Source organism: Akanthomyces muscarius, chromosome 6 (genome assembly GCF_028009165.1).
Source record: "Akanthomyces muscarius strain Ve6 chromosome 6, whole genome shotgun sequence".
Classification (NCBI taxonomy): Eukaryota; Fungi; Ascomycota; class Sordariomycetes; order Hypocreales; family Cordycipitaceae; genus Akanthomyces; species Akanthomyces muscarius.
In genome coordinates this window covers 213,098-236,359 of record NC_079246.1, presented here as the reverse complement: position 1 = coordinate 236,359, position 23,262 = coordinate 213,098, and the positions used below count along the sequence as shown (strand labels likewise).

Sequence of the window (23,262 nt, the reverse complement as noted above, 5' to 3'; positions counted from 1 at the left end):
GATGTAATTTAGTGCACCGACGATGAAGAATTGCTAAGAAAGCTGGTAGACAGAGGCCAGCAACTTGAGGGCTGACTTCTCTGTAAGTCCACTGTGCTTCTTCCACAGCTAGCATAGGACCGCGCCTGGCCGTTTTTAAATTTGTGCAGTCTGCATACATTTTCAATCGATGGTAACGACCTTCGAGAAATGACGAGACTTTGAACAATCAGTAACTGAGGACCGGCGCTGTCCTCAACGGATATTGCCCAGTGTCTAGACTGTGACGCTCTACTTATGACAATGCTCTTTCTCTTTTGGAACAATCGGCTTTCCAAGTTTCAGTCGACTTTTCTCGTTCCATTGTGCCGTCACAAACGTATAATCTGTTAGTAGCCGATGATCTTGCTTCTTCTCAATTGCTTAGATGCTTTTGAGCCATTGATGAGGTTATTCCAAGTTGATTTTACATCTTTTAGTAATTAGCTAGAATACAAATATCGCCGTAATGCTTGCAAGCGCTATCGAAAAATAAATTTGCCCTTTGTCATTGTTTGGTAAACACAAACATCCAGCTGGCGCATAATACAGAAGCCTGGTAAAGTGCAATTGCCACTGTAGCACCTACTAGCAGAAACCCTGAAAACAAGAGAACGAGGATACAACAAATGGTTATGTAATGAGAGAAGCCATACTGGGAGTAGTCGTCGATGTCTGTCCTGTGTACGGCGCTCGGTAGCGGTTGACTACAATCAGGATTATCCACTGTGCCGAGTTGATGGTAGCATAACTGCTCGTCGAGCATTTTGCTGTAGAAAAAGTTAGTCGTTATTATACAGCGCTTAGTATTGCCCATACCACCGTCGGCGACAGCTTTCGTCTCAGTTCATGTTGCAGCCTCTGCCGAGTAAAGATGCACAATGTTTTAATCATACCTATTTGCTGCGAACCTTCAGCCCTGTTGTAATATTGCGAAGAAACGACCGAAAGGTAGGGCGAGGTAGAGTCTGAAAGTATTTTGACGCGAAACAGAAATTGATGGTCAATCCGGATGCAATGGTAGTTATTTATCAGGTGAAACTGCTGTCCGGCGTCTTTAATAAGAAGCATGGGATGTGCTTGGCAGACCTGTACAGATCTATACCTGAAATTCTAGAATCCCTCGCAGCGGCATGACTCGACGTATGCAATGGGATTTCCTGGGCAGGGCGCACTACCTTCCAAAGCAGGATTATTGCGTAACTCTGTCAACAAGCATAAACACAGCCTATTTCGAAGGCTTGCGGCAGAGGGCCGTCTCTCAACCCAGCCATTGCCTTAACCGTTGGGAAGGAGCAAGTAAGTCCCGGTATCCACCGAGAAAACAGCCTGCCAGATAGAGCTATATTGATGTGCTAGATAGCCGTTTCTAGGAGGAGTCCCCGACACACGCCCTTTGCCTCAGCTTCAGTAAAGTACATAAACTTTTTATGCTACATAACTGGACACACTACCTGCAAGATACCCCGTTTCAACTGTCAAGAAATACTTGATGCGCAACGGCGTCTCTTCGGCACTCTTTCGCTTCTACAGCCTATGCGACGGGTCCTCAGCGAGTCAGGCTTGGCTTGACCAACGTTATGTGGCTAGGCCCTCATCCCATAATCTGGTTATCCCACGCACAGGGCCTTATGCCCCAATTCTAAGTTGAAAATGAGCTGGAGACCCGACGATTTGAGTAAAGACTGGCTTTGCCCGTGGCTCCATTGTTGGCTCGAGAGCGTACGGGTTGTAGCAGTACCAAAACCGTCAACGAGGACGGTATCTTCTCACTACAAGTCACAGTGGAAGCCGTACAGTTATTAACCTGGCGAACTGCCAGGCTACCAGTGCACCCACTCACTGGTTTTTGCAGGAGATCTAGTTAGACAGGGAACAGCGCTGAAAAAGGCAATTTGTGGAAAGAAACAGCGACCGAGCAGGGCCCAACCGGGGCCCTGGCCGGCAAGCAGAGAAGTCTAAATTAGTGGGCGTCTAGTTTTGGTGTAAGTTACCCGTGGCGCTCGAGCCTAGTGTGGTGATGTGTTATAGGTGCGCTGTAGGGTCACTCCTGATTTATGGCGATTTGCGTACCAGTAAGTTATGCAGGCTTGGCAACCACTGGAATCAGGAACGCGGCAGTTAACATGGGGCCACTCACTTTCTTTCCAAACTCGATATTAGGACATGGAAGAACGGACAGATGAGGACTATCATGTCGAGAAAATGACCCTGTAACACAGGGCGCAAGCAAGCAACCAGCTAGTAGCCTTGCTGGGCGAGAAACTATTTTAACCCTTACTTTGTGCAACAGAATTTCACGTACATGGTACTAGTATGGGAGACCGATTGTCCTAATAAATTGTAAACATGAATGCTTTCTTCTTCTTCTAAACATAAAGGCGATGTTGTACTGCCATGTACTGTTGCGAGAAGAATAACAAGGTAGATATTCCTCCAGGCATGCGAGGCCGGCAGACACAGTAAGATTGGCCGCTAGTTGGGAATGATGAGATCTGAGCAACGGGCTTTTGTGGCAATCGCAGCAAACATCAGCTGATGGTCTGCTTGTCGTGCTGCGCAGCTTGGTATAGAATTAGGATGCTGCTAATCTAGTCAGTACATGATCACGAAACACCCTCATCTCGACGCACAACTGATGATGCACTTTCCGCTATTACGAACGAAAGTAGCTGGGCAAAAGAAGCCACGGCTGCCAGAGTTGCCGCCGCTCCTGCTCCTGAAACAGCTTTACTATGTCCTCAAAGTCATGCTTCTCAGCTACCTCAAACGCCGTGGTGCGAAATTTATTTTGAATGCTAACCGTGGCATTGGCCCTCAAAAGCGCCCGGACAATGTTCTCATTGCGCGCCATGCAGGCCTTGTGCAGCGCCGTGTCTCCTTGGGTATCTTGCATGTCAATGCCGGCTTTGGCTTTGACCAGAAACTCTTCCACCACGGTGACCAGGCTGGATGTCGCCGCGACGTGCAACGCAGTCTGCTGCAGCCAATCCGTGGCAAGTAGATCGTCTTCGTCGAGGAAACCAGCGAATTCCCCGACCGCTCTCTCCTGACCTGATGTGAGAGCCACTCGGAACGCCGTGAGCCCATGCTGCCCTTTGATCTTCAGCTTCTCTCGACCAACCCTGGCAATGAGCTCCTTGACCACCCCGCAATGACCCTCTTTGCAAGCCAGGTGAAGTGCTGTATCCTGCCAATAATCCTGAGCGCACACAGCGTCCGAGTCAAGGGATGGCAAAAGCGCTGACACGAGGTAAGTGCCATTCGTTCCGGCGGCAATGTGGAGCGCCGTTCGTCCCTTGTGGTTTGGACGACAGACGTCGGCCTTGTCGAACACGCTCAGTAGCTTCTTGACGATTCTGAGATTGACGTTGGAGCCCATGCAGGCGAGGTGGAGCGCTGTTTCCCCATCGTGATCCTGAAGGCTGACGTTGGCCTTATCAAGAACGGTCAAGAGCTTCTCTACTATCTTGGTATTGTTCGAGCCCTTGCAGGCAAAGTGCAGTGCTGTTTGACCGGATTTGTTTGTAAGGCTGACGGCGGGTTTGTCAAGGACAGCGAGTAGACTCTCCACGGTGTCGAGGTTGCCCTGCTCGCAGGCGAAATGCAGTGCCGTATTTCCCTCCTCGTCTTTGGTACCTAGATTGACAGTGGCGGAAAAAATTTGTTTTGTGACTCTGGGATCTCCACGTCGGCAACCGTCCCATAACTGGTCGAAGAAGGTTTCGACTTCATCTTCAGCCTGCTTTCGGCTTCGTTCCAGCTCTCCGAGCAAGATATCAGCCGTGATTGTCATGCCGTTGGTGGCATCAATCATTTGTCGCATGGTATCCGTCACCTGGATATTGGGAGGCGCTTTGTATATGATGTCGTGTTGCACCTCTGCCCAAGCCTGGGTCATGACTGTCCCGAGCTGGATCTCGACTCTGAGTGGATAAAACACATTCGCCGACGCGATGCGATGGAGCTTCTTGTCTATAAATGACCACTCCACGACTGACTGCCATGACTTGTACCCGTAGTGCTCCCAAGTCGTTCGTCCGTGGCCGGAATCTTGGACCCAGGGCCCGTCCAGATGCCTCTCAATCTTTTCGTTTCGCTGAAGGTGAGGAATTCGCGAAGTATCTCGGACTGTTCCAAACGTGTGCAGTACTTTGCATACCCCATCAATCATTTTCCCAACCTTCGGAATATCACCGGGAAGATATACCCCGATGCGCACTCCTGCGAGGTCGCTCATGTCAGCATGCTCATATAGCTTGCGCACAAGGCTTTTGTCTGCTGGGCCAGGGCTCTCAAATGGACCAAGAAACTCGATGAATCTTTTTCTGTCCTCGCCATCGTGCATCTTTTTCTCCAAGGAGTTGGGCTTTTTGCATCTGCACGTCACGATTGCCTTGATATTGCTTTCCTCCAGTAGCTCCTCAAACTGTTGCCTTGCCTCGTTAACCAGGGCCTTGAACAACTGCGTAGTTTCCTCCTTTGAGTACTCTTTGATCAGTAATTTCGCTATCTTGTTGTACATTTTTGTTTTCCTATACTCCTTTCGCTGCTCTTCCGGAAGTGCATCTGGATAATCTTCTAGCTGGCCATCTGATGGTGGTTCCGCCTCTTCTTCCGGCTGTTCTTCTGAAAGTTCGTCGGTAGGCTCGTCCGAGAATTCATCAGAGGTGGCTTCGAGATAGGAAGGAAAAATGGAGAAAAATCTTAAAAAAGACATTGTAGCATGGACCAGTACTATAGCAAGAAGCCTCCAGTTCAGGTGCTGAGCTGCGAGCCGCTGTGGATGACGCGCAGGATCAGGGAGCGAAGACAGATGCTAAAATTAATTCAAAAAGAAAAGGAGCTACGGACGGAAAAGCAATATCATTTGAGAGTTGATTGATGAACTAAATGGATTCCAGCTGACTACACCGGGACCGGCAGCAAGGGTAAGAGACACGGCTGAGCTACATCTGCATCGGCTTGCATGCAGCCACCCAATCAGCACATCCTGTGGTCGCTCTGGGGCGAGAATAAATGCGTCATTCTGTATCTCAAGAAGGTATCAATATTGGCTGTCATGAACCAGGACGCTCTCTTCAGGCGGGGTCGAGGGCGGCAATGTCGAGACACGGCTGAGGTGCAGCTGCATTGGCTTGCATGCAGCCCTCCAATCAGAATTTCCCGCTTTTGATCCACGCCCAGCTTCAATTAATTACCATGCATGCATCAGGGGTGGCAAGAGTTCTGTCACGGGGCGCAAAGCGCACTGCTTTTCTACACATGCCACGCTAGGTAGGCACACACCTTGCCGCCCGGTCAGCGAGCGGCAAGGCAGAATCATGCGCACCATCGACCCTCGGATCTTTATATAAAAAGATAGTACCTTGGTATTCACAATGAACAAGCTTTTGGAAAAGGCACCCAAGTCGCAGTAATCTCTGTTCGTTACTAGGAGCAATGCTTGCTAGCAGCCATCAACGGCCGTCTTGGGGGGCTGCCGAGTCTTCTTCGAAAACCATGGCTTCACAGTCCCTCAAGGTCACCAAGACTCGAAAACTCTCGGGGATTAATTGTCCCTGCTGCGGCCAGAATATTACCTTTTCCTCGCTCAGCGGAAGCCTCGATGTTCATGTCGCCGAAATGAACCCAAAAACGCGAGCCGCTGTCCGCGACATCAATAAGATGAAACAACTACATAAAAAGATCGCAAGACGACGATTGAAAGCTTTTTACAGGAGAGGAAAAAAGATTCGGGTTTCTGCTCCAGGTATACTTAGGACGTTTGAGCAACACACGCATGACCTTGAGGTTCCTCAGAAAAGCCAGATGCCTGACAATGAACAAAATGCAGTGGCTTCTACTTCAAGCAAGCAGTACCAGTACCAACCTCTTGAAAACAATGGGACTATTCGAATACTCATATTGCATCCCGGGAAGCAAAGTGATCAACTGGTCGGCACAATAGAGGTCGTTCCAATCCAGTCTGCGGTACCATACGAGACGATGTCCTATGTTTGGGCCGATTCGGGTCCACCAAAGCATGCCGGTACGATGGTGATTCGTGGCAGAGGCAATGAAGATGCACTGCTTGCCCTCCGAGGTGGATCTATTGTGGCCGCTCTGCATCAACTACGACGACCAGACCGACCTCGTCGAATTTGGACCGATCAATGTTGCATCAACCAGGATGACCTGGAGGAAAGAAGCAAGCAGGTGCAGTTCATGGACCAAATCTATCGAAACTCGACCCATGTTCTGGTCTGGCTTGGATCGGATACCGAGAACGAGGCCGCTTCGGCTTTTGATACTGTCCGCAAGCTTGACAAGATTCTGGAGGAGCCTCCGGCAGATGGCCGAGGCTCCGACCGACAGAAAACAGACTTGGCCTCGTATATCATTGCGAACCAAAAGTCTCTACAAGCCTTGACGAAATGCACATGGGTAGGCCGCGAAAGTGAAGAAAGAACAATTCGATCTGGACACTAACGAGGTATCTGCAGTTCACGCGTGGTTGGATTGTACAGGAAATCGGAACAAAAGCCCCGGCGACATTGCACTGGGGAAACGCCAAGCTTGACTGGGACACGCTGGCCAGCGTGTGCGAGCGTCTCAAAGGCTACCATCATCTCCGCAGTGTACTGGGTATCAGCACGTCCGACATTTCATTCTTGTATCGTCGTTTCATAGAGCCGGACGAGAAGACGCATCACGTGAACCGATTCAATTTTGTGTACGAGCTTCAAAGATCGCGCCATCTCAGATTCAGCGATGATAGAGATCGTGTGTTTGCTTTCCTCGGCCACTTTTCTTTGCAGTCGCATCATCCGCTTGGCTGTCAGCCGTTGTCCATCGCGGCCGACTATACCAAGACAGTCAGAGAGACATACATCGATGTTGCCGTCGAAATCTTGCGCCAAAGACCAAATTCGACTTGCATCCTACTGGCATCAGTGCAGCACGGCGACTCTGTTATACCACTCAATCAGGCTCGGACAGACGATAACACGCAACTGCTTCTCACAAATGAAGGCAAACTACCATCGTGGGTGCCCGACTGGAGACAGTCTCAAGGCATCATCCTGGCAGAACCAATCTGCTCACACCGTGCGCACGCCGATTCGATTGCCAAAGTCGAGATTCTTCAGCGACCAGACGTCATGCTTCGCATCTGCGGCATGGAGATGGATACCATCGAAGCCTGCTCTCGACGATTGGTAGAAGATGATTTGTACAGCGGGAAGACGCCTGTTGGGGTGCCAACAATGATTGAGAAGCTGTGGAATGACATTTGCCAGAAGACGAGCTTCAATCTCAGAGATACATATCGAAATGGCCAAACCGCCTTGTTCGCATTTATGCAGACCCTCACCAATGGCTGCGTACAAGCCGCAGGGCACAAGTCGGTTCCGTATCACGAAATTCCTGAGAAAGTGTGGCTTCGGAAAGCAATCAGACACATCGTGGATACCCTCGGCACAAGCCACTCCAACGTGTCGAAAGATGTGTTGAGCGCAGCTGGGGATCTAGGGCCTGAAGCAGACTCTGATAACTGGAGTCGATGGGCAACATCTGCCTCCGACGGTCGCATCTTCGCACGGACTAGGACTGGATATTATGTGCTCGGCCCGGCGGCGATCCAGGCTGGAGATGTGGTGTGCGTCTTGCTGGGCTGCAAGGTGCCGTTCTGCCTGCGGCCTGTGGGCTCGCGATACCAACTTGTTGGGGAATGCTACGTCCACGGGCTTATGAAAGGAGAGGCGATGGAGAAGCTGAAGCAGAACGAGTTGCGCGAAGCGTCCTTTGATATTATCTAGTCGGGAGAGACTGTTTGTTAACACCCGATCGCAAGTTCTGAATACACATGAGTGTCTACAAAGTCCGAAAAACATACCCAAAGACAAGTTCGTTGCCCTTCCCACTAGCAATAAAAAAGACGAGTGAAAAGAAAAGTCTAGAGAAAAAGGCTGTGAAGACGTGCTAACAAGAAAATAGTACTCGTGAGCACCCCTTGGCGGCGCCACAGTCACATCAGCTGTTTTCCCGTCATGAGTTTTCCTTCTTCCATCTTTATCGGTGCGGTATTCTCCAAAAGCCAATCAAACCCCGAAAGAATAGTACGCAAAACCTCCTTCCGTGTAAACTTCAAGTCGATCCCCTGTTCCTCCACCCTACCCCTCTCTACCTGTTCTCTCGTGGCCCACACGAAGCGCTGGTGCTCCTCTCGGTCCAGCGAGATCGTCTTGTCCAGCTCCGGGATTGCGAGAAAGTTGAACTGGCAAACCTTCTTGCCGTCGTCGAGCGTGTAGAAATGGGGCTCTCCCGCCTGCGCCATGAAGCAGGCGGCCTCGAGGCCCGTCTCCTCCCGGAGCTCGCGGGCCGCGCCGTACAGGATGCTGTGGTCGTCGTCCTCGCACGCGCCGCCCGGCGGCTCCCACAAGTTGGGGTCGTCGTCGTCCGCGGCGCGCTGCAGTAGTAGAATTCGAGGCTTGGAGCGAGGCGGTAGGTCCACGACGAGGACGCTCGCCGCGATGTAGCCAAAAGGCGCATCTGGATGAGCCTCCAGGTAGGACTTTTTGGAAACGGCAAACTCTGCCAGTTTTGCGTGGTGAAATACAGAGTGTTGCGAGCTGTGCGCCATGGCGGAAGACGTGTTCTTTTGATGTATATTTGTGAGATTTTTACCAAACGCGGTGACTGAGTCAAGCTGAATCGATGAAGTTGGGTATGAAGTTGCTGACGTGGAGGAGGCGGGTCGACCACATATTTATAGGCGGAGGCATCATTAGGTAACTCTACTGCGTCGCACAAAGAAGGAGAGGACAAGTCCTTTGTGACAGTGATTCGCTTTGCCTTCCTTGTAGCTTTGAGGGAAGTCTCAAACCCATTCACTGGAGTTACGGATGTTTGCTATCGCAGCGTACGGGGCGGGGCAGTGAGCGGCTCGAAATGTTTGGCGCTTACTTTCAGTACGACTACAAAGCCGCATTATTCAAGATCAAAAACAAAGTGCTGGCTTTCGACATATTTTCTATAAAAACCGACCCCATAATGCAACAGCTAGCGCTTTGTGTTAAATACGCAACCCATCCATGTTTTGCGGCTGCCTGGCGAATTCCGGTGCCTAACGGCTAAGCGCAGCCATCTCACTTGATGGAGACCTCATGCACTCCTGATTTCTATACAGGTTTAAGAATTAGGCATACTAGATAATGCTGTAAAAACGGTAGCCTAGATGTCGTCTCCTGAAAGTATGCCTTTGCTCAGCCTCCATCGCGATCCTGCCACTTACAAGCTAGCCGCTCCGCCACTGCTGTCCTACATAAACCACATCTTCGACCCGACTGACTATGTGCAAAGTTGTACAGTCATACCCGATGACCATGGCAGAATCAGTACCCAATGAGGAAATATCGTTCCCATTTGACCGTCTCCTGCCCGAGATACAGCTCCTTGTGCTGGAAGCCGCCCTCCCGTCGCAGCGCATCTTTCACGTCTCCGACGCCACCAAGAGCAGTTTCACTTTCTACATTCGACACCCGCCACCTGCCGTGCTATCCGTGTGCCATATGTTACGCACGGCCATTTTGCGCCATGGCGCATTCCTCGATGGCGCTCACGGCGCCTTCTTCCTGCCCGCCATCGACATGCTGTATTTCGACCGCAGCCACCGTCGCCACTTCCACCGGCTACAGGCCTCGTCATCCGCCAACGACCGCTGGGCAACCATCCAGCACGTCGGGCTCGAGTGGCGCGCGCTGTTTGCGCGCACTCCGCGGCTCCGTCCAGGCGAGGACTTTGGCAGCGTGTGGCGGGCGGCACTTGCGCCGCTGCGCGTGCGTATGCCAGCGCTGCAAAGCGTCACGTACGTGCTGCCCATGGTGAGGCACCCGGGCGGGTTGACATGGGGCCGGGAGCCGTACGGCGCGCAGCTGTTTGCCCCGGGGCTGGTGACGCTGCCGGAGGAGACCAAGGTGCCGTGGGGCGATGCGTTGGTCATGGACAAGGTACCGCAGGCGAGGGCTCGAGGACGGAGGCGGAATCTGGAGAGAGTGGCGCTGACGGAGCTGCTGCTGGATGGGCGAAAGAGCTACCTGGTGCCCTGGGGGGAAATGAAACGTGTGATTGAAGAGGCGTTGGATAGAGAGAAGGAGGAAGACGGGGAGCGCAAGGAGCAGAGGGAACAGGAAAGTGATTGGCAGGCGTACGCGCCAGGGCAGGACGAGGCAGAGTGGCGATCTATAGAGGCGATGGCCAAGAAGGACTGGCCAAAGCTGGATCTGAAGGGATGCTGGCTGTTAAGAGAGAGTGCGTCGTATGATGAAGACGTAACCTCGTTTCCGAATTAGCAGTGTTGTGGTTACACACAGCGAGAGAGGCGATATTCAGTTGTGTATATATATATATATATAGGGGTATATTGTTGGCAACGCGTCTACCGCTGCTTGGGCATCTTCTTCTCCTCTAGCTCCTCAACATCCTTCTTTTTATGGAAATGCGGCGCCAGTTCCGCCAGCCACTTGGCCTCGATTGGCATCACGCTGCGCATGTACTCCTTTGTCGTCTGGACGAGCTCAAAGTACACGACCATCCTCTCTGGGGGATCGACCGCCATGAGCACGCTGCTCGGATGCACCCACACCGTCGCGTTGCTCTTAACCGTGCGATAGCTGTCGCCGCTGCGCTGCAGCCGCGCCGCGTTGGGGAAAAAGCCTGCAGTGATGGCGCGCTTGATTGGGCGTAAGTTACTCGCTCCGCACGTGGACGGGGCCACCTCGACGCGCTCGCACAGCTTGGCCAGCTGGTCGCGGACGTCGCGCGCGCGAGTCAGCGAGCGCTGCTGCAGAAAGTTCTCCTTTGACCAGATTGGCGAGAAGTCACTGTCGACCCACTGGTTCCAAACGTTGAGGAGGGTGAGGTGGTCGCCGCCGTCCTTGACGGTGAAGCGGTTGCGCGCGCTGTCGGCGTGAATCTTCTTGTCCTTGGGGCGGAAGAAGAGGGCCGACGCCTCGCCGAGCATGGAGACGATGGAGAGAACCTCGTCGACGCAGCCCTCCTTGTCGGCGGCAATGACGGCTTTGGCCAGCATCGGGTCCGTGGGGAACTCGGCCATTTGCCGGCCAAGCTTGGTCAGCTCGCCCTTGTGGTTGAGGCCCTGCAAGGCAAATAGCTGGTTGAGGGCACCGATGAGGGCTTCAGTGGGCGGGGGGTCCATAAACTCGAAATCCAGCAGCTCATTGATGCCAAGTGACTTGAGCTGCAGCACCACACCATTGAGGTTGGTGCGCTGAATCTCGGGCGTTGTCGACTCGTCCATCTCGTTCATGTAAGCGAATTTCGTGTACAGCCGGAAGCACTTGCCGGGGCCGACACGTCCGGCACGACCGCTGCGCTGGTTGGCGGAGGCGCGCGAGCAGGGCACCACGATGAGATTGGACATGCCCGTGGCGGGGTTGTAAATGTTTTCCTTGACGTAGCCGGGGTCAATCACGTAGACGATGCCGTCAATCGTCAAACTGGTCTCAGCAATGTTGGTCGCGAGGACGACTTTGCGCGCGCCTGCTGGGGTTGGCTCGAAGATTTTCGTCTGCAGCTCCGAGGGCAGGTTGGCGTAGATGGGACAGATGACGAGCTCTTTGATACGACTCCCGAGCTTCTTGGCAGTTTCGGCGATTTCTTGCTCCGCCGCCTCGATCTCGTCCTGACCAGTCAAGAAGATGAGAATGTCACCCTTGTCCTGAGTGGTATGAATTTGGAAGACGGTAGTGATGGCCGCCGCGAGGTAATTGGCCTCGGGAGCGGGAGTGTAGTAAATGTCGACGGGGTAGCGACGGCCGGGAATGTTGAAGATGGGACAGTCATCAAAGTAGGAGGCAAACTTTTCGGCGTTCATGGTAGCTGAAGAAATGAGAAGCTTTAAGTCTCTGCGCTCGCGGGACAGGTCCTTGAGGAGGGCCAGTAGGATATCGGTATGAACGGTACGCTCGTGTGCCTCGTCAATCATGAGTGCAGAATACCCGGCCAAATCAGGTTCGGTCATAAATTCTCGCAACAGCATACCATCGGTCATGTACTTGAGAACGGTCTTGTCGCTGGTGGAGTCTTCGAAACGGACAGAGTAGCCCACTTCGTTGCCGACCTTGACGCCTACTTCTTCAGCGACACGAGTAGCGACACTCATGGCTGCGACTCGACGAGGTTGTGTACAGCCAACCTTGAGGCCACCCTTGGTATAGCCGGCCTCGTGGAGATACTGGGGCAGCTGTGTTGTTTTACCACTACCGGTTTCGCCGACAATAACGAGAACTTGGTACTGCTCGAGGGCAGCTATAAATTCGTCTCTGTATTGGTAGATCGGCAGACTCTTTCGCGTTTCTTGAATCGTCAGGGCCTTCTTCTCCGCTGCGTCGAGCTGCTGCTCCATGAAGCGCTGTTCGGCCGTCATATTATTCCGTTCGCTGGGCATGCGAGAGTCGAGGCTCCAGTTGATGTATTGACTGTCATCCATGACATAGTCGTATTCTGTATTCTCCAGCTCCGGTCGATAGATTTGCGCCTTGGCCTTGAGCGTCTGCTCCCGTTCCCATTCCTCGTGCTCAGTGACGAACTTTTCCTGACCGTACTCGTCCTTTTCCACGTAGCGTTTGTACAGTGCCGCCTCCTTTTTCTTTCTATCCATCTTGCCTTTTTCTGTCAGGTAGTCTTCTGGCATAACGTAGCCATCGCGGTGGTCGTCAATTTTGAGACGTTCTTCGGCCAGGCGCAGAATCTCTCTATTCTTAGCAAAGTCAGCTCGTTCCCTGTCGGAAAGTCGCATGCCGCTCTGGAGTTCAGCTGTTTCTTCGGCGACTTGCTTGCGCAGCAGCGCTAAGCGTTCTGCCTCTCGCTTCTTGAGGTATTCCTGTCGCGACCGTTCTCGCAGGTCGGGGAGAGCAGCGTCTCTGGCGGCAGCGTCGTCACCAAGCCGCCTCCGGGCTGTGGCTTCGCCATCCTGGTGTCCCTTTTTGGAGCGCGAGTCATCCTTTTGTTTTAGGCGCTTCGAAAATGCTTCTCGTTCCTCTTGGTCGCGTCGACGATCACGCTCTTCTCTAGCGCCGTCGGATAGGTCCTCATCTGCAGGCTCTTGAGGTTCCAGCTTGACCCGCTTGCTGGCAGATTCCTCTAACTCGAGTTCCCCTTCGCCTGGCTCGGGGCCGTCTGAGGGAGGCTCCTCGTCGGCCCAGCGGTCGTCGAAGGCGACCTCATCGTCGCGCCTGCGGTAGGACTTGGGTCGGTCGTTGTGGGAGTGGCGGGGGGATCTGGAGCGGCTGCGATGGCGATGTCTGGAGGACTTGGAGGATTTTTCGTCGCGGTCTCTGTGTCGATCGTGGTCGCGCTCGCGGTCTTTGCGGTGGCTGCGATGCTTCCTTTCTCTGGTTACTTTTTGGGGGCCGACTTCGCCATCATCCATGGGGAGGAAGGCATATTTTTGGGAGCTCATAGCGGCCGAATGCTGCCAGCGAGGCTCTGTTGATGCGCGGTCGAGGTACGCGTCTGCGAGAATACAGCACAAGAGCTGACCGAATTGGTTGGTGGTCGTTGAGAAGGAGATGAAGGACGACTGGCGAAATGCTCAATGGTCGAAAAAAGTGTATGGCGGCTGAGCTGCCGCCTACAGTGGTCCAGCCTTCGGCCAAGGCCCCACTGCCGGCCGACAAAGATCTGCAGAGGGCGAAGCATCATTGGCAGTTTGATTAAGTCGATAAATGCAATGGGAGCTCAAAGCTGAATGAGTTTGTGGGAAGGGAATTTGAAGCTCCTCGGAATGTTCTTGGACATTTGGTCAAGTGAGGACCTGACCAATTTCCACGGCATTAGACACGATATATTGTGAGATATGCTGCAGGTTAGCAGTATGCTGCCCCATCAGAGTGCCTATCTAGACTTCGGCCAGGCAGGAGTGACAAGATATTTATAAGAGAAAAAGAAACGGTGAGAAAAGAACGACTAACAGCCCAGCCGCCATTGCAAAAAATACACGCAAGGCGATGCCCAGTTCCTGAAGCTGACTTTGGCGCAGCTCACCCGAATTCTACCTTACTACCCATGGACGCTGTAAAGTTAGTACCTTGGCACCTTACCTAGGTAGGTACGGTGTTGAAGCTATCGCACCAGGAACGGGGTCGCAGTGATAATGGAAGCCCGCTGAATCAATTCCGAGGCAACTCATGCAGTCGCCCTTGCAGCGGAATTGCCCTGTAAGTCCAGTGCAAACTGCCCGTCATCCCACTGTAATGTCACGGAAGCCACTGAAACGCCAACGTTCCAGCACGCCTGCCCCAATCCAGGCAAGCGTCCGGGCGGCCCCAAAATCCAACAGCACCAGTGCAGTGCGCCAGACTTGACGAGGCCCCGACATTCCCAACGCTGACGGCTCCCCCTCAAAACCTCAACCAGACCAAAACCAGCTCCCTCGCATCACCACCTGCACTCTCTCTCCCAGCATCCCAGCGAGCATTCTCCATTCGTCGCGCATGCATATCCATCTCCCACTACGCTCCCGCCTCTGATAACTCATCCCTGATCCTCCGACCTGTTGAATTGGCTCGACTGCGCGACCACAACAGGGCGGCAAAATCATCTCCTAGGCGGGCGTCATCGGCATTACCCGGTCCAGAGGCATCCGCGCCTCCGCGACACGCCAGATCGCCATCATACCGTCGCCTGCTTCTCAGCACAACCCGTAACGTCTACAACCGTATCGCAAGCCATTTAGAAGAAAAGAATCATAGCCCTCACCCCCCGCGCGACGCCCGGCCACAACTGCACATTTTGTCCCCGTTCCGTCGGCCCATGGCTGGTCGCCCCTAAGCCACCATGAACTCGCTCAACATGATCACCTCGCGCGTGTCGCCGGCATCCAGCGCCTCCCCGTCCCGATCCAACAGCCTCAGCTCCATTGGACTTGAACTTCCTGGAATCGACGAGAAGCTCCAAGATACCGAGGATGGGGATCGTACCGAGGGCAAGGACCCCGAGCCCTTTCCCGATACCTACGAAGGAGTCCAAAACGAAAAGTCTGGCCAAACAGAGCAGACGCCGCTCTTGTCGGAAGGCAAGGAATCATCCGAGGCGTGGCACACGTCGCGTGGCCAATGGTTTCCTCGGCGCATGGTATCGAGCGTCATCAACTCTATCCGCTGGTTTCTTTCCACCCTCGCATCTCCCGGTGTCTATCTGATTGCCTGCTTTTACGACGACGAGGGTATATTTGCTCCCATGACACAACTTAAGAAGCTGTTCGGGGTCTATCCCAACTCGCGACGGAAAGCAGCCTATGGCAGTAGCCAGGCTGATGGCGCTGCCGACTCGTCCGACTCGTACTCTTCCTCTTCTCGCCATAACAACAAGAAGCTGGCACCTCCCGCCAACATACGACCAGGCACCTCCTCTTCCATGTCCTCCGAATCCGATTCTGATCATTCTCAAACCCCGTCCTCCAGCAGCCGCCACAACCGATCCAAGTCGTTGCAGCCCTCCGAGGAAGGCGGGCCGTCGCGCCGGTCGATACGAATCAAGCTCAACAACGACGACGACACACGCCAACGCAAGCAGCACCGTAAGACGCAGTCTGCAGCACCGCGCACCAAACCCAGCGAGTATGGCCAAGAGCTGTCTGCCCAACTCAAGTCTCCTACGTCTCCCCACGCCGCCTTGACCAGATACCCCAAGGCGCCCGCGCCGCCACGACCGCTGATCCCCCGCCGACAACCCTCGTACATCAACTTTGAGCCCTCCCGCAAGCAGCAAAAGACGCTGATCCTGGATCTGGATGAGACGTTGATCCATAGCATGTCCAAGGGTGGCCGTCTCAACAGCGGCCACATGGTCGAGGTGCGCCTTAACACGGCCTCTCTGGGACTTGGCGGCGGCGGCAACGCGGGTATGGCGCAGCACCCGATTCTGTACTGGGTCAACAAGCGGCCGTACTGCGACGACTTTCTGCGACGGGTGTGCAAGTGGTACAACCTGGTGGTGTTTACGGCGTCGGTGCAAGAGTACGCAGACCCGGTGATTGACTGGCTCGAGTCGGAACGCAAGTATTTCTCCGCACGCTACTACCGGCAACACTGCACATATCGACAAGGGGCATACATCAAGGACCTGAGCTCGGTAGAGCCTGACCTGAGCAAGGTCATGATTCTGGATAATAGCCCGCTGAGCTATCTGTTTCACGAGGGTAGGTACACTCTTCTTTGGCGGTTGACTACGGTGTGCTAACAAGTCAGACAATGCCATTCCGATCCAGGGCTGGATCAATGATCCGACAGATAACGATTTGATGCACCTAGTGCCGATGCTGGAGGGCATGCAGTACGTGCACGACGTACGAGCGCTGCTGGCCCTCCGCGGAGGCGAAGACAGCCAGTCGATGGGCTAGCGGCCTGTCTGATTGCCGAGCGTCCATAGCATTGTCTGTGTGTTGGGACTTGCGGAGCATGCTGATATGCTCAACCATTTCAGGCTGTCTGCACGAGTGTTGTTGCTGTCTTTTAGGAGAGGTGTTGATGCTTCTAACCGGCTCAATGGACTGTTTATGGTCTGCTTGTACACACGGAGCCACGGCGTTTTGTTTGGTACCAGCTACATGCAAAAAAGGTGGTGCTTTGTTTATATAAACTTGCAACATTTGTGTATCCTGTTTTTTTCGTTGCTTTGCATTTCTATGACATTTGCAGTTGCTGCTTGGTTGGTTTGAAGCGGGGAGCTTACTGGACTGGGAGGAAGAGGAGTTGTTATTCTGTTTTTCTTCACACTCATTGTTAGCTTTGACAGTCTGGCGGGGAAGGGGCAATATGAAGTACGGTCTGGCATGCAATCTTCCACAAGTTCCTCTTACAATTGCATGTAGCTGCATGGGTGAATTGAATGCCCATTTGCCGAGTACACACAGGGCCTACACATTTACTTTCTGAGGATTGAAGAGCCATGTAGTGGCAAGTTTGAGCATCAACCGTGCGCTAGGTGTAACGTCTGGCCAACAAGGGTAAATGCTAATGCCACGAGAGGCAGAGACCGAGAGGTTGGTGTGCCGCCTGTACGCGCACTTGAATTCCCTATCCTCCCGCCCCGGCACAATCACATGTCTAGGGCATGACGATCGTGGCTTTACCCCTGGCGATTGCGATGACAATGCCCATTGTGTGACAAGGCCATATCAGCAGAAACCCGAATTCCGGATATTCGTAGAAAATTCAGCCTGCCTCGGACCCAGGCACCCAGGTGGGCGGATGCGATGATGCGCTCGGAGGCTACCGGTGAGCCACATCTCAAAAAAGCAGGGAAGTTGGGTCTTGACCGCGTCAGCCACCCTGTGGCGGTCTAGTGCAGCGGACATCGACGAGGTGGGGGGAGCTCATGCCAAACCAGGGAAGTTTTGGCACTACAGCTCTCCATTTATTCCTTTTCCCGGGGGGGGGGGGACAGCACGAAATTGCATGAAACTGTCTGCGCCCCCGTTTTGAGCGGTAATTGTCGGGTTGCAGCTGGGACGGACTAGTTGCGGCTCGAAAGAAAAAAAAAGCTTGGTCGCAAAAAAGCAGTATGGGTGTGGCGCAACCCGGCGAGTGGTGACATCATCACCCTAGTAACTGCGGGCATGCAAGCTGAAGAGCAGCAAACGAGAAGAGCAAGTACAGCAGGTTGCAGGAAGAAGAAAAGAGGAAGAGGCTAATATATCACAATCTTGGGTGCGTGTATATTATGCTGCATAAATTGTGCATGCGGCTTTTGCATTGTTGATTTTGGTAAATTCTGGCTGCTTTCGATTGTATTGCGCCAGTATGACAACATGCGCCGGGCGCGAGGTACCCAGTACAAGGCCTAGAACCGAGCTGTGCCCCCCCGCAGTGGACATGCCGAACGTTAAAACTGGCCCAGCGTGCCAGCCAAATAACCTGATTGCGACAGTGGGCCGCCTGCTGTGGCGATCGTGATCGTGGGCGCAATCCCAGCTGCGCTCAGAGGTAGAGGGTACCTGTTACCTCATTCTTGTCGCATTCTGTTGGGAGGACGACCTGCTCCCTCCCTCCGGAGCTAGACAAGCTTCTGAGCTGTTTTTAAGCTCGCGACATGGGGGGGAAGCACACGGGGCTAAATAAATCTTGGCCCGTCCCTTTCTTGTCTTCCCTTTCCCTTCTCTCTCCCTCCCACACCACCACCTTTTTTCCCACTACACCATCACACAACTCCCTCACAAACACACTTTAATACCACACGACTTTCAGTCTCTCACAAACCAATCATCATGTCTCTGCAGTGTAAGTTGATTCTGCTCCACAGCCCGGAGACGTCGCTGTTGTCAAATGAGCTGCTTGCGCGCCGTTGCGGCTCTTCTGGCGCAAACGTCATAATGAAGCTTGCTTGGGTTGGCTCCCCGCTTCTGGAAACAGCTGGACAAAGCTCTGCTCCCGCTGCGACGCTCGCCCCAATTGAAGTCGCGCAACAGCGTTCATCGACTCATTTTCATCCGCATCTCACAAATCCACAAACCACCAGTCGCTAACATGGCTCGTCTGCAGACCTCCCCTCCGTCAAGCCCTCGGCTATTGCCCTCGGCCTTGCTTTCAACCACGGCATTGAGCTCGCCATCCTCTCGCCTCTGTTTGGCCAGACCTACCAGCGCGCCAAGTCGGCCAACACCAAGGAGGAGTTCATCAAGTCCAAGGAGGCTGCCGGTGCCGCCGCCGCCTGGGGCACCTCGTTTGTCGGCGCTGGTCTCCAGTCGTACGGCGTCGCCGCTCTCATCAACGCTACCGGTACTCTGTCCTACAAGGGCGCCGCCTACCTCGGCGGTCTCATCTTTGCTGCCACTGCTGCTCCCGGTGTAAGTTTGACCCCACCAAGGATGAAATGAAATTCGCCCGAGAGACTCACTTTTCATGTAAACTCGTGCTGACAACCAAACCAGTTCCTCGCCCAGGTCTTCACTGAGAAGCGTCCTCTCGACACCGTCGGTGCCAGCGTCGTCGCCAAGCTCTTCGAGACGGTCGGCCTGTCCCTAGTCCTCACCTGGTGGGGAACGCGCTCCAACCCCTTCAACTAAGAGGTTGATGTAGGTGCTTAAGCAGCGTCCGTGTCGCAATGCGGAGGATGGGGGATTCTAGTTGCTAGCTCTTGTTACTTCCATTGGCCATGGATGTCTGAAGGAGACGTTCGTGGCGCACCCTCACTACGAGTCTGTTTCCTTTTTGTAACTGTAGTCCAATAATAATTGATATGACGACAATCTCTCTGTGGCTTGCTGTGAATTTGCAATTGAACTGACGGCAGCTCATCATTGTGGCCGTAAACACTCGATACCAATACAGTTACATTGTCTACGAACATGAGAGACAGACTTGACGGCAACTGACTCGTGTAACCGCACATCTGATTGCCCATAAAGAATTGCCCTCTTGCCGGCTCGCTACCAAGGTAGATACTTTGGCCGTAACTTTTATGAATTATTGCAAACTGAGGCATCAATTCACTGGCATTGCACTCTGTACACATGAGCAATCCATTAACTGTATGCAATAAAAGACGTGGAATATACACCGTAAACGCCGCCATGCCCATCTGGCCTGTGTTTTAATTGACCAGCCGTTTGATCCAAATTTCACACACACACACTTCCAACCCCCCTCCATCTTCCCCTCGCGGCTTTTACAACAACGCCTTGGAGTCGCCCTTGGCCCAGAAACTTTGCTTCTGGTACTCCTTTTGGACGTACTTGGCCAGCGACGCGTACGCCTCGCCAAAGTCTTCACCATCGTCCTTCTCCTCGTCATCCTTCTTGCTCTTGGCCTTTTTGCCGTCCTGCTTTTGCATAATCATGACGACCGACGTCGGGCGCTTCGTCTTGGCGGCGGCGCCGAGCTCGGCGCGCGACGTGACGAAGATGAAGGGCACGTTGTGGTCCTCGCACAGGACGGGAATGTGCGAGATGACGTCGGCGGGCGAGATGTCGCCGGCGATGACGACGATGCCCGGGAAGGAGGTCGAGGACGGGCCGGCGGCGGGGGACTTGCGGAGCGTCTTGACGACCTCCTTGACGCCGCGCTTGAGGGTGCCGTTCTTGGCGGCTGCAGGTGAGTGTTAGTATGCTTGAGGTGCGGAAGAGGAGCAGAAAAAGGTAGAGAGTGGTGGGGGAGAGGCAACGTACACTTGCGGATCGTCTTGTACACCTTCTTCATGCCCTTCTCGTCAGCGACGGGAATGGCAAAGGACACCACTGTACGCTCGAGGGGCAGCTCAGCGGCCTTGTCGCCGTCCTCCATGTCGGAGTCGGAGTCATCCTCGGCGGCGGCAGCAGCCTTCTTGTCCTTCTTGGACGGCTTGGCGGCGGCATCCTGCTGGATCTTGTCCTCGACGGCCGCGGCGAGCTTGTCCTTTTTCTCCTTCTTCTCCTTCTTCTCCTTCTTGTCCTTCTTCACACCGGCCTCTTCGCTGGTGCGCTTCTCCTTCTTCTCCTTCTTCTCCTTCTTGTCGGGGCGTTCGGCGGCCATTGCTGCAAAAGTTCGCCGGAAAACGATGTGGTTTTGTTTTAGGATGTGGCGAGAGGAGTATTGATATATTTGGCAAAAATATCAATAAAGAATGTCTATCGAGAAATTTCAAAAAGGATAGACCAAGAACAAATCGATCCAAAAATCAATTGGGATTCGAGTTTGGGGAATATCGCTGGCTTTGACACTCTAAATTTTTTTTCTTAGCCCGAGTCCCCAGAACTTTTTCCTGGCCTGCCAGCCATAAAATTTCGGCGCTTCGTGCTGCCGCTTCCGAAGGCGTCACGTGATCGACCGCCAGCGGCTGGGCGAATGGCGTCGCGTGCATTTTGGATGACAGCGCTGGAAAACGTAGAACGAGAGAAATTAATTACTTGCAAAATGAAATAAATATCTGTGACTATAGATCACAGTGGGGTCTATTGCAGTAGTAGTCGGTGAGCCAATTGATGTGGTTGGGCTGAGATATCATCCGTTAGAGACTAGCACACTGAAAACACTTCACAATACATGCCAGATCACTTCTAGTGACAAAGTAAATTGATACGGATTATTCCGCCGAAGTGGCGGTCGCCACGTCTATTTCTGCGTCTTCCCGCTCTTCTGATGTACAAAGGCGCCCGCAGGCGTACACAAATACAACGCCCAGTTTATAGTTTCCTCCATGATTTTGTCCGTTATTCCTTACTCCTCTTGGTCGGCAAACTCGGCGCGGCCAGCCTTGGAGTTGAGGTACTCGTTGCTATCGTTCCAGTTAGCGTCGTGGCCATTGGTCGTGACATGTCCTTGCCAGTGGACGCGCAGGCTTACCGCTCAGTGGCCCAGTGCATCAGGTAGTAGCCGGCCAGCAGGGAGGGCAGCCAGAAGAAGATCTGGCCCTTGGTGCGGCGGAAGGTGTTGAAGACGGCGTCGTGGGCGGCACCGGCAAAAGGGTTCTGACGGTTGGCGGCAACACCGTAGGTGATGATGCCCTTGACCTTGCCAGCACCACCTGTGTCCAGTTAGTCCTTTACTCTCGGGGTATCCGTGCCTAGTGCATCGAGGTCCCTGACGCTTTCTCGCCGAGTCCTCGAAATTGCGCCAGGTTTCGAGGCATTGGCGCTGACATTGGCCCGGATCGTGCCATGGACAGCGCCAGATCCCCGTCCTTTCCGCGTCCGCCACGTTCTGGGTCGTTTCACGTACCGAAAGCACCGAAGTCGTGGCCGAGCCAGCTGCGCAAAACCGATTAGCATCGCTTTCCTTTAATTTCTTCTGTCGCCAGGCCTCGGTCGCGGGAGCTCATTAATAGCCTCGGAAAAGCCGCAGGCCCAGCTATTTCCCCACGACCGTAGCGAATTGAGAATCGGTCCACCACTTACTTCCCAACCTTCCAGTTGGGGCCGCTAAGCATTCTCTGAGTCGGTCTCATCTTGGCTGGATCGTTTCGCGGGTTGAGATGTCGTCGAGGTACAAGGTCGAGTGGTAGGAGGGAGGTAAAGGTAATCTTTCGGAAAGGCGAAAGTCTTCACCCGCAGAGCAGCCGGGCCAGACTCCACCACACACCACAACAGGACTAGCGCCAGCAGCCAGCAACCAGCAACGCCAGCACTGGGAAAATGAACCTCACTGCTCAGGCACTCCATTGAAAGCTCTCCTCCATCCCATCCGGCGTCGTCTTTAATTCCCATCCGCATCCCGCCTGTCATCGTCACGACAGAGGACCAGCGACTTCTTTCCATCGACGGCATATTTCTCACGGAAACCGGACAATTCGACACAAGATGGCCGCGAGAGCCCTCAACTCCATGTACAGGCTGGCGGTGCCTGCGTCCGTCTTCGCCTTTGCCGCCTCGCAGTCGCTGTTTGACGTCAAGGGCGGCACGCGCGCCGTCATCTTCGACAGAGTGTCGGGTGTCAAGGAGGATGTCATCAACGAGGGCACGCACTTTTTGGTTCCCTGGCTGCAGCGCGCCATCGTCTTTGACGTGCGGACCAAGCCCCGAAACATTGCCACCACGACCGGCTCCAAGGATATGCAAATGGTCAGCCTGACACTTCGTGTCCTGCACCGCCCTGTGGTCAAGCAGCTCCCCAAGATTTACCAGGTTCGTTGTCTTCCTTTCCCGCAAGCTTGTAGCAAAACCCAAAGCTCCCCTGGCTAACAATTCATAGAACCTCGGCGCCGACTACGACGAGCGTGTCCTCCCCTCCATTGGCAACGAAGTCCTCAAGTCCATTGTCGCCCAGTTTGACGCCGCCGAGCTCATCACCCAGCGAGAGGCCGTGTCGCAGCGCATCCGCGACGACCTGACCCGCCGCGCCGCCGAGTTCAACATTGCCCTCGAAGACGTCTCTATCACGCACATGACCTTTGGTCGCGAGTTCACAAAGGCCGTTGAGCAGAAGCAGATTGCCCAGCAGGACGCTGAGCGTGCGCGCTTCATCGTCGAGCGCGCCGAGCAGGAGCGCCAGGCCAACGTCATCCGCGCCGAGGGCGAGGCTGAGTCCGCCGAGACCATTTCCAGGGCCATTGCCAAGTCCGGCGACGGCCTCGTTCAGATTCGCAGAATCGAGGCTTCTCGCGATATCGCCGCTACCTTGTCCGCGAACCCCAACGTCGCGTACCTGCCGAGCGGCGGCAAGAACGGCGGCGGAGGCGGCGGCCAGTACCTGCTGTCTGTTGGCAGAGCATAGATGAGCAAGCTAGACGTGTGTTGGGTGGAAGATGGACTATAAAGGAGAGAAAGTAAAT

General features: G+C 53.9%; 11 protein-coding genes across 11 annotated transcripts; 6 read left to right on the top strand and 5 right to left on the bottom strand.

The window, feature by feature from the left end:
* Window positions 1–2,549: 2,549 nt before the first annotated feature.
* Window positions 2,550–4,543, bottom strand: LMH87_000081 (uncharacterized protein; the record flags this gene model as incomplete). The annotated part of the gene is made up of 4 exons (XM_056197931.1): window positions 2,550–2,601; window positions 2,652–2,671; window positions 2,753–4,117; window positions 4,181–4,543. 4 exons carry the CDS (start codon window positions 4,541–4,543, stop codon window positions 2,550–2,552), a joined length of 1,800 nt encoding a protein of 599 aa, XP_056054929.1.
* A 977-nt stretch (window positions 4,544–5,520) lies between these two features.
* Window positions 5,521–7,817, top strand: LMH87_000080 (uncharacterized protein; the record flags this gene model as incomplete). The annotated part of the gene is made up of 3 exons (XM_056197930.1): window positions 5,521–5,770; window positions 5,855–6,444; window positions 6,504–7,817. The coding sequence occupies 3 exons, from the start codon at window positions 5,521–5,523 to the stop codon at window positions 7,815–7,817; spliced, it is 2,154 nt and encodes a 717-aa protein (XP_056054928.1).
* A 47-nt stretch (window positions 7,818–7,864) lies between these two features.
* On the top strand, window positions 7,865–8,476 carry LMH87_000079 (uncharacterized protein; the record flags this gene model as incomplete). Its single annotated transcript, XM_056197928.1, has 3 exons — window positions 7,865–7,904; window positions 7,996–8,076; window positions 8,151–8,476. The coding sequence occupies 3 exons, from the start codon at window positions 7,865–7,867 to the stop codon at window positions 8,474–8,476; spliced, it is 447 nt and encodes a 148-aa protein (XP_056054927.1).
* On the bottom strand, window positions 8,027–8,641 carry LMH87_000078 (uncharacterized protein; the record flags this gene model as incomplete). Its single annotated transcript, XM_056197929.1, has 1 exon — window positions 8,027–8,641. The coding sequence occupies one exon, from the start codon at window positions 8,639–8,641 to the stop codon at window positions 8,027–8,029; it is 615 nt and encodes a 204-aa protein (XP_056054926.1).
* Window positions 8,642–9,350: 709 nt separating this feature from the next.
* LMH87_000077 (uncharacterized protein) lies at window positions 9,351–10,349 on the top strand (the record flags this gene model as incomplete). The annotated part of the gene is made up of 1 exon (XM_056197927.1): window positions 9,351–10,349. One exon carries the CDS (start codon window positions 9,351–9,353, stop codon window positions 10,347–10,349), a length of 999 nt encoding a protein of 332 aa, XP_056054925.1.
* An 86-nt stretch (window positions 10,350–10,435) lies between these two features.
* LMH87_000076 (uncharacterized protein) lies at window positions 10,436–13,480 on the bottom strand (the record flags this gene model as incomplete). Its single annotated transcript, XM_056197925.1, has 1 exon — window positions 10,436–13,480. One exon carries the CDS (start codon window positions 13,478–13,480, stop codon window positions 10,436–10,438), a length of 3,045 nt encoding a protein of 1,014 aa, XP_056054924.1.
* A 1,376-nt stretch (window positions 13,481–14,856) lies between these two features.
* Window positions 14,857–16,420, top strand: LMH87_000075 (uncharacterized protein; the record flags this gene model as incomplete). The annotated part of the gene is made up of 2 exons (XM_056197924.1): window positions 14,857–16,219; window positions 16,269–16,420. The coding sequence occupies 2 exons, from the start codon at window positions 14,857–14,859 to the stop codon at window positions 16,418–16,420; spliced, it is 1,515 nt and encodes a 504-aa protein (XP_056054923.1).
* Window positions 16,421–18,286: 1,866 nt separating this feature from the next.
* Window positions 18,287–19,084, top strand: LMH87_000074 (uncharacterized protein; the record flags this gene model as incomplete). Its single annotated transcript, XM_056197923.1, has 3 exons — window positions 18,287–18,299; window positions 18,561–18,865; window positions 18,950–19,084. The coding sequence occupies 3 exons, from the start codon at window positions 18,287–18,289 to the stop codon at window positions 19,082–19,084; spliced, it is 453 nt and encodes a 150-aa protein (XP_056054922.1).
* A 602-nt stretch (window positions 19,085–19,686) lies between these two features.
* On the bottom strand, window positions 19,687–20,528 carry LMH87_000073 (uncharacterized protein; the record flags this gene model as incomplete). The annotated part of the gene is made up of 2 exons (XM_056197922.1): window positions 19,687–20,105; window positions 20,186–20,528. The coding sequence occupies 2 exons, from the start codon at window positions 20,526–20,528 to the stop codon at window positions 19,687–19,689; spliced, it is 762 nt and encodes a 253-aa protein (XP_056054921.1).
* Window positions 20,529–21,212: 684 nt separating this feature from the next.
* Window positions 21,213–21,939, bottom strand: LMH87_000072 (uncharacterized protein; the record flags this gene model as incomplete). Its single annotated transcript, XM_056197921.1, has 4 exons — window positions 21,213–21,270; window positions 21,339–21,519; window positions 21,714–21,742; window positions 21,890–21,939. The coding sequence occupies 4 exons, from the start codon at window positions 21,937–21,939 to the stop codon at window positions 21,213–21,215; spliced, it is 318 nt and encodes a 105-aa protein (XP_056054920.1).
* Window positions 21,940–22,291: 352 nt separating this feature from the next.
* LMH87_000071 (uncharacterized protein) lies at window positions 22,292–23,204 on the top strand (the record flags this gene model as incomplete). The annotated part of the gene is made up of 2 exons (XM_056197920.1): window positions 22,292–22,615; window positions 22,683–23,204. The coding sequence occupies 2 exons, from the start codon at window positions 22,292–22,294 to the stop codon at window positions 23,202–23,204; spliced, it is 846 nt and encodes a 281-aa protein (XP_056054919.1).
* Between the last annotated feature and the right edge of the window lie 58 nt (window positions 23,205–23,262).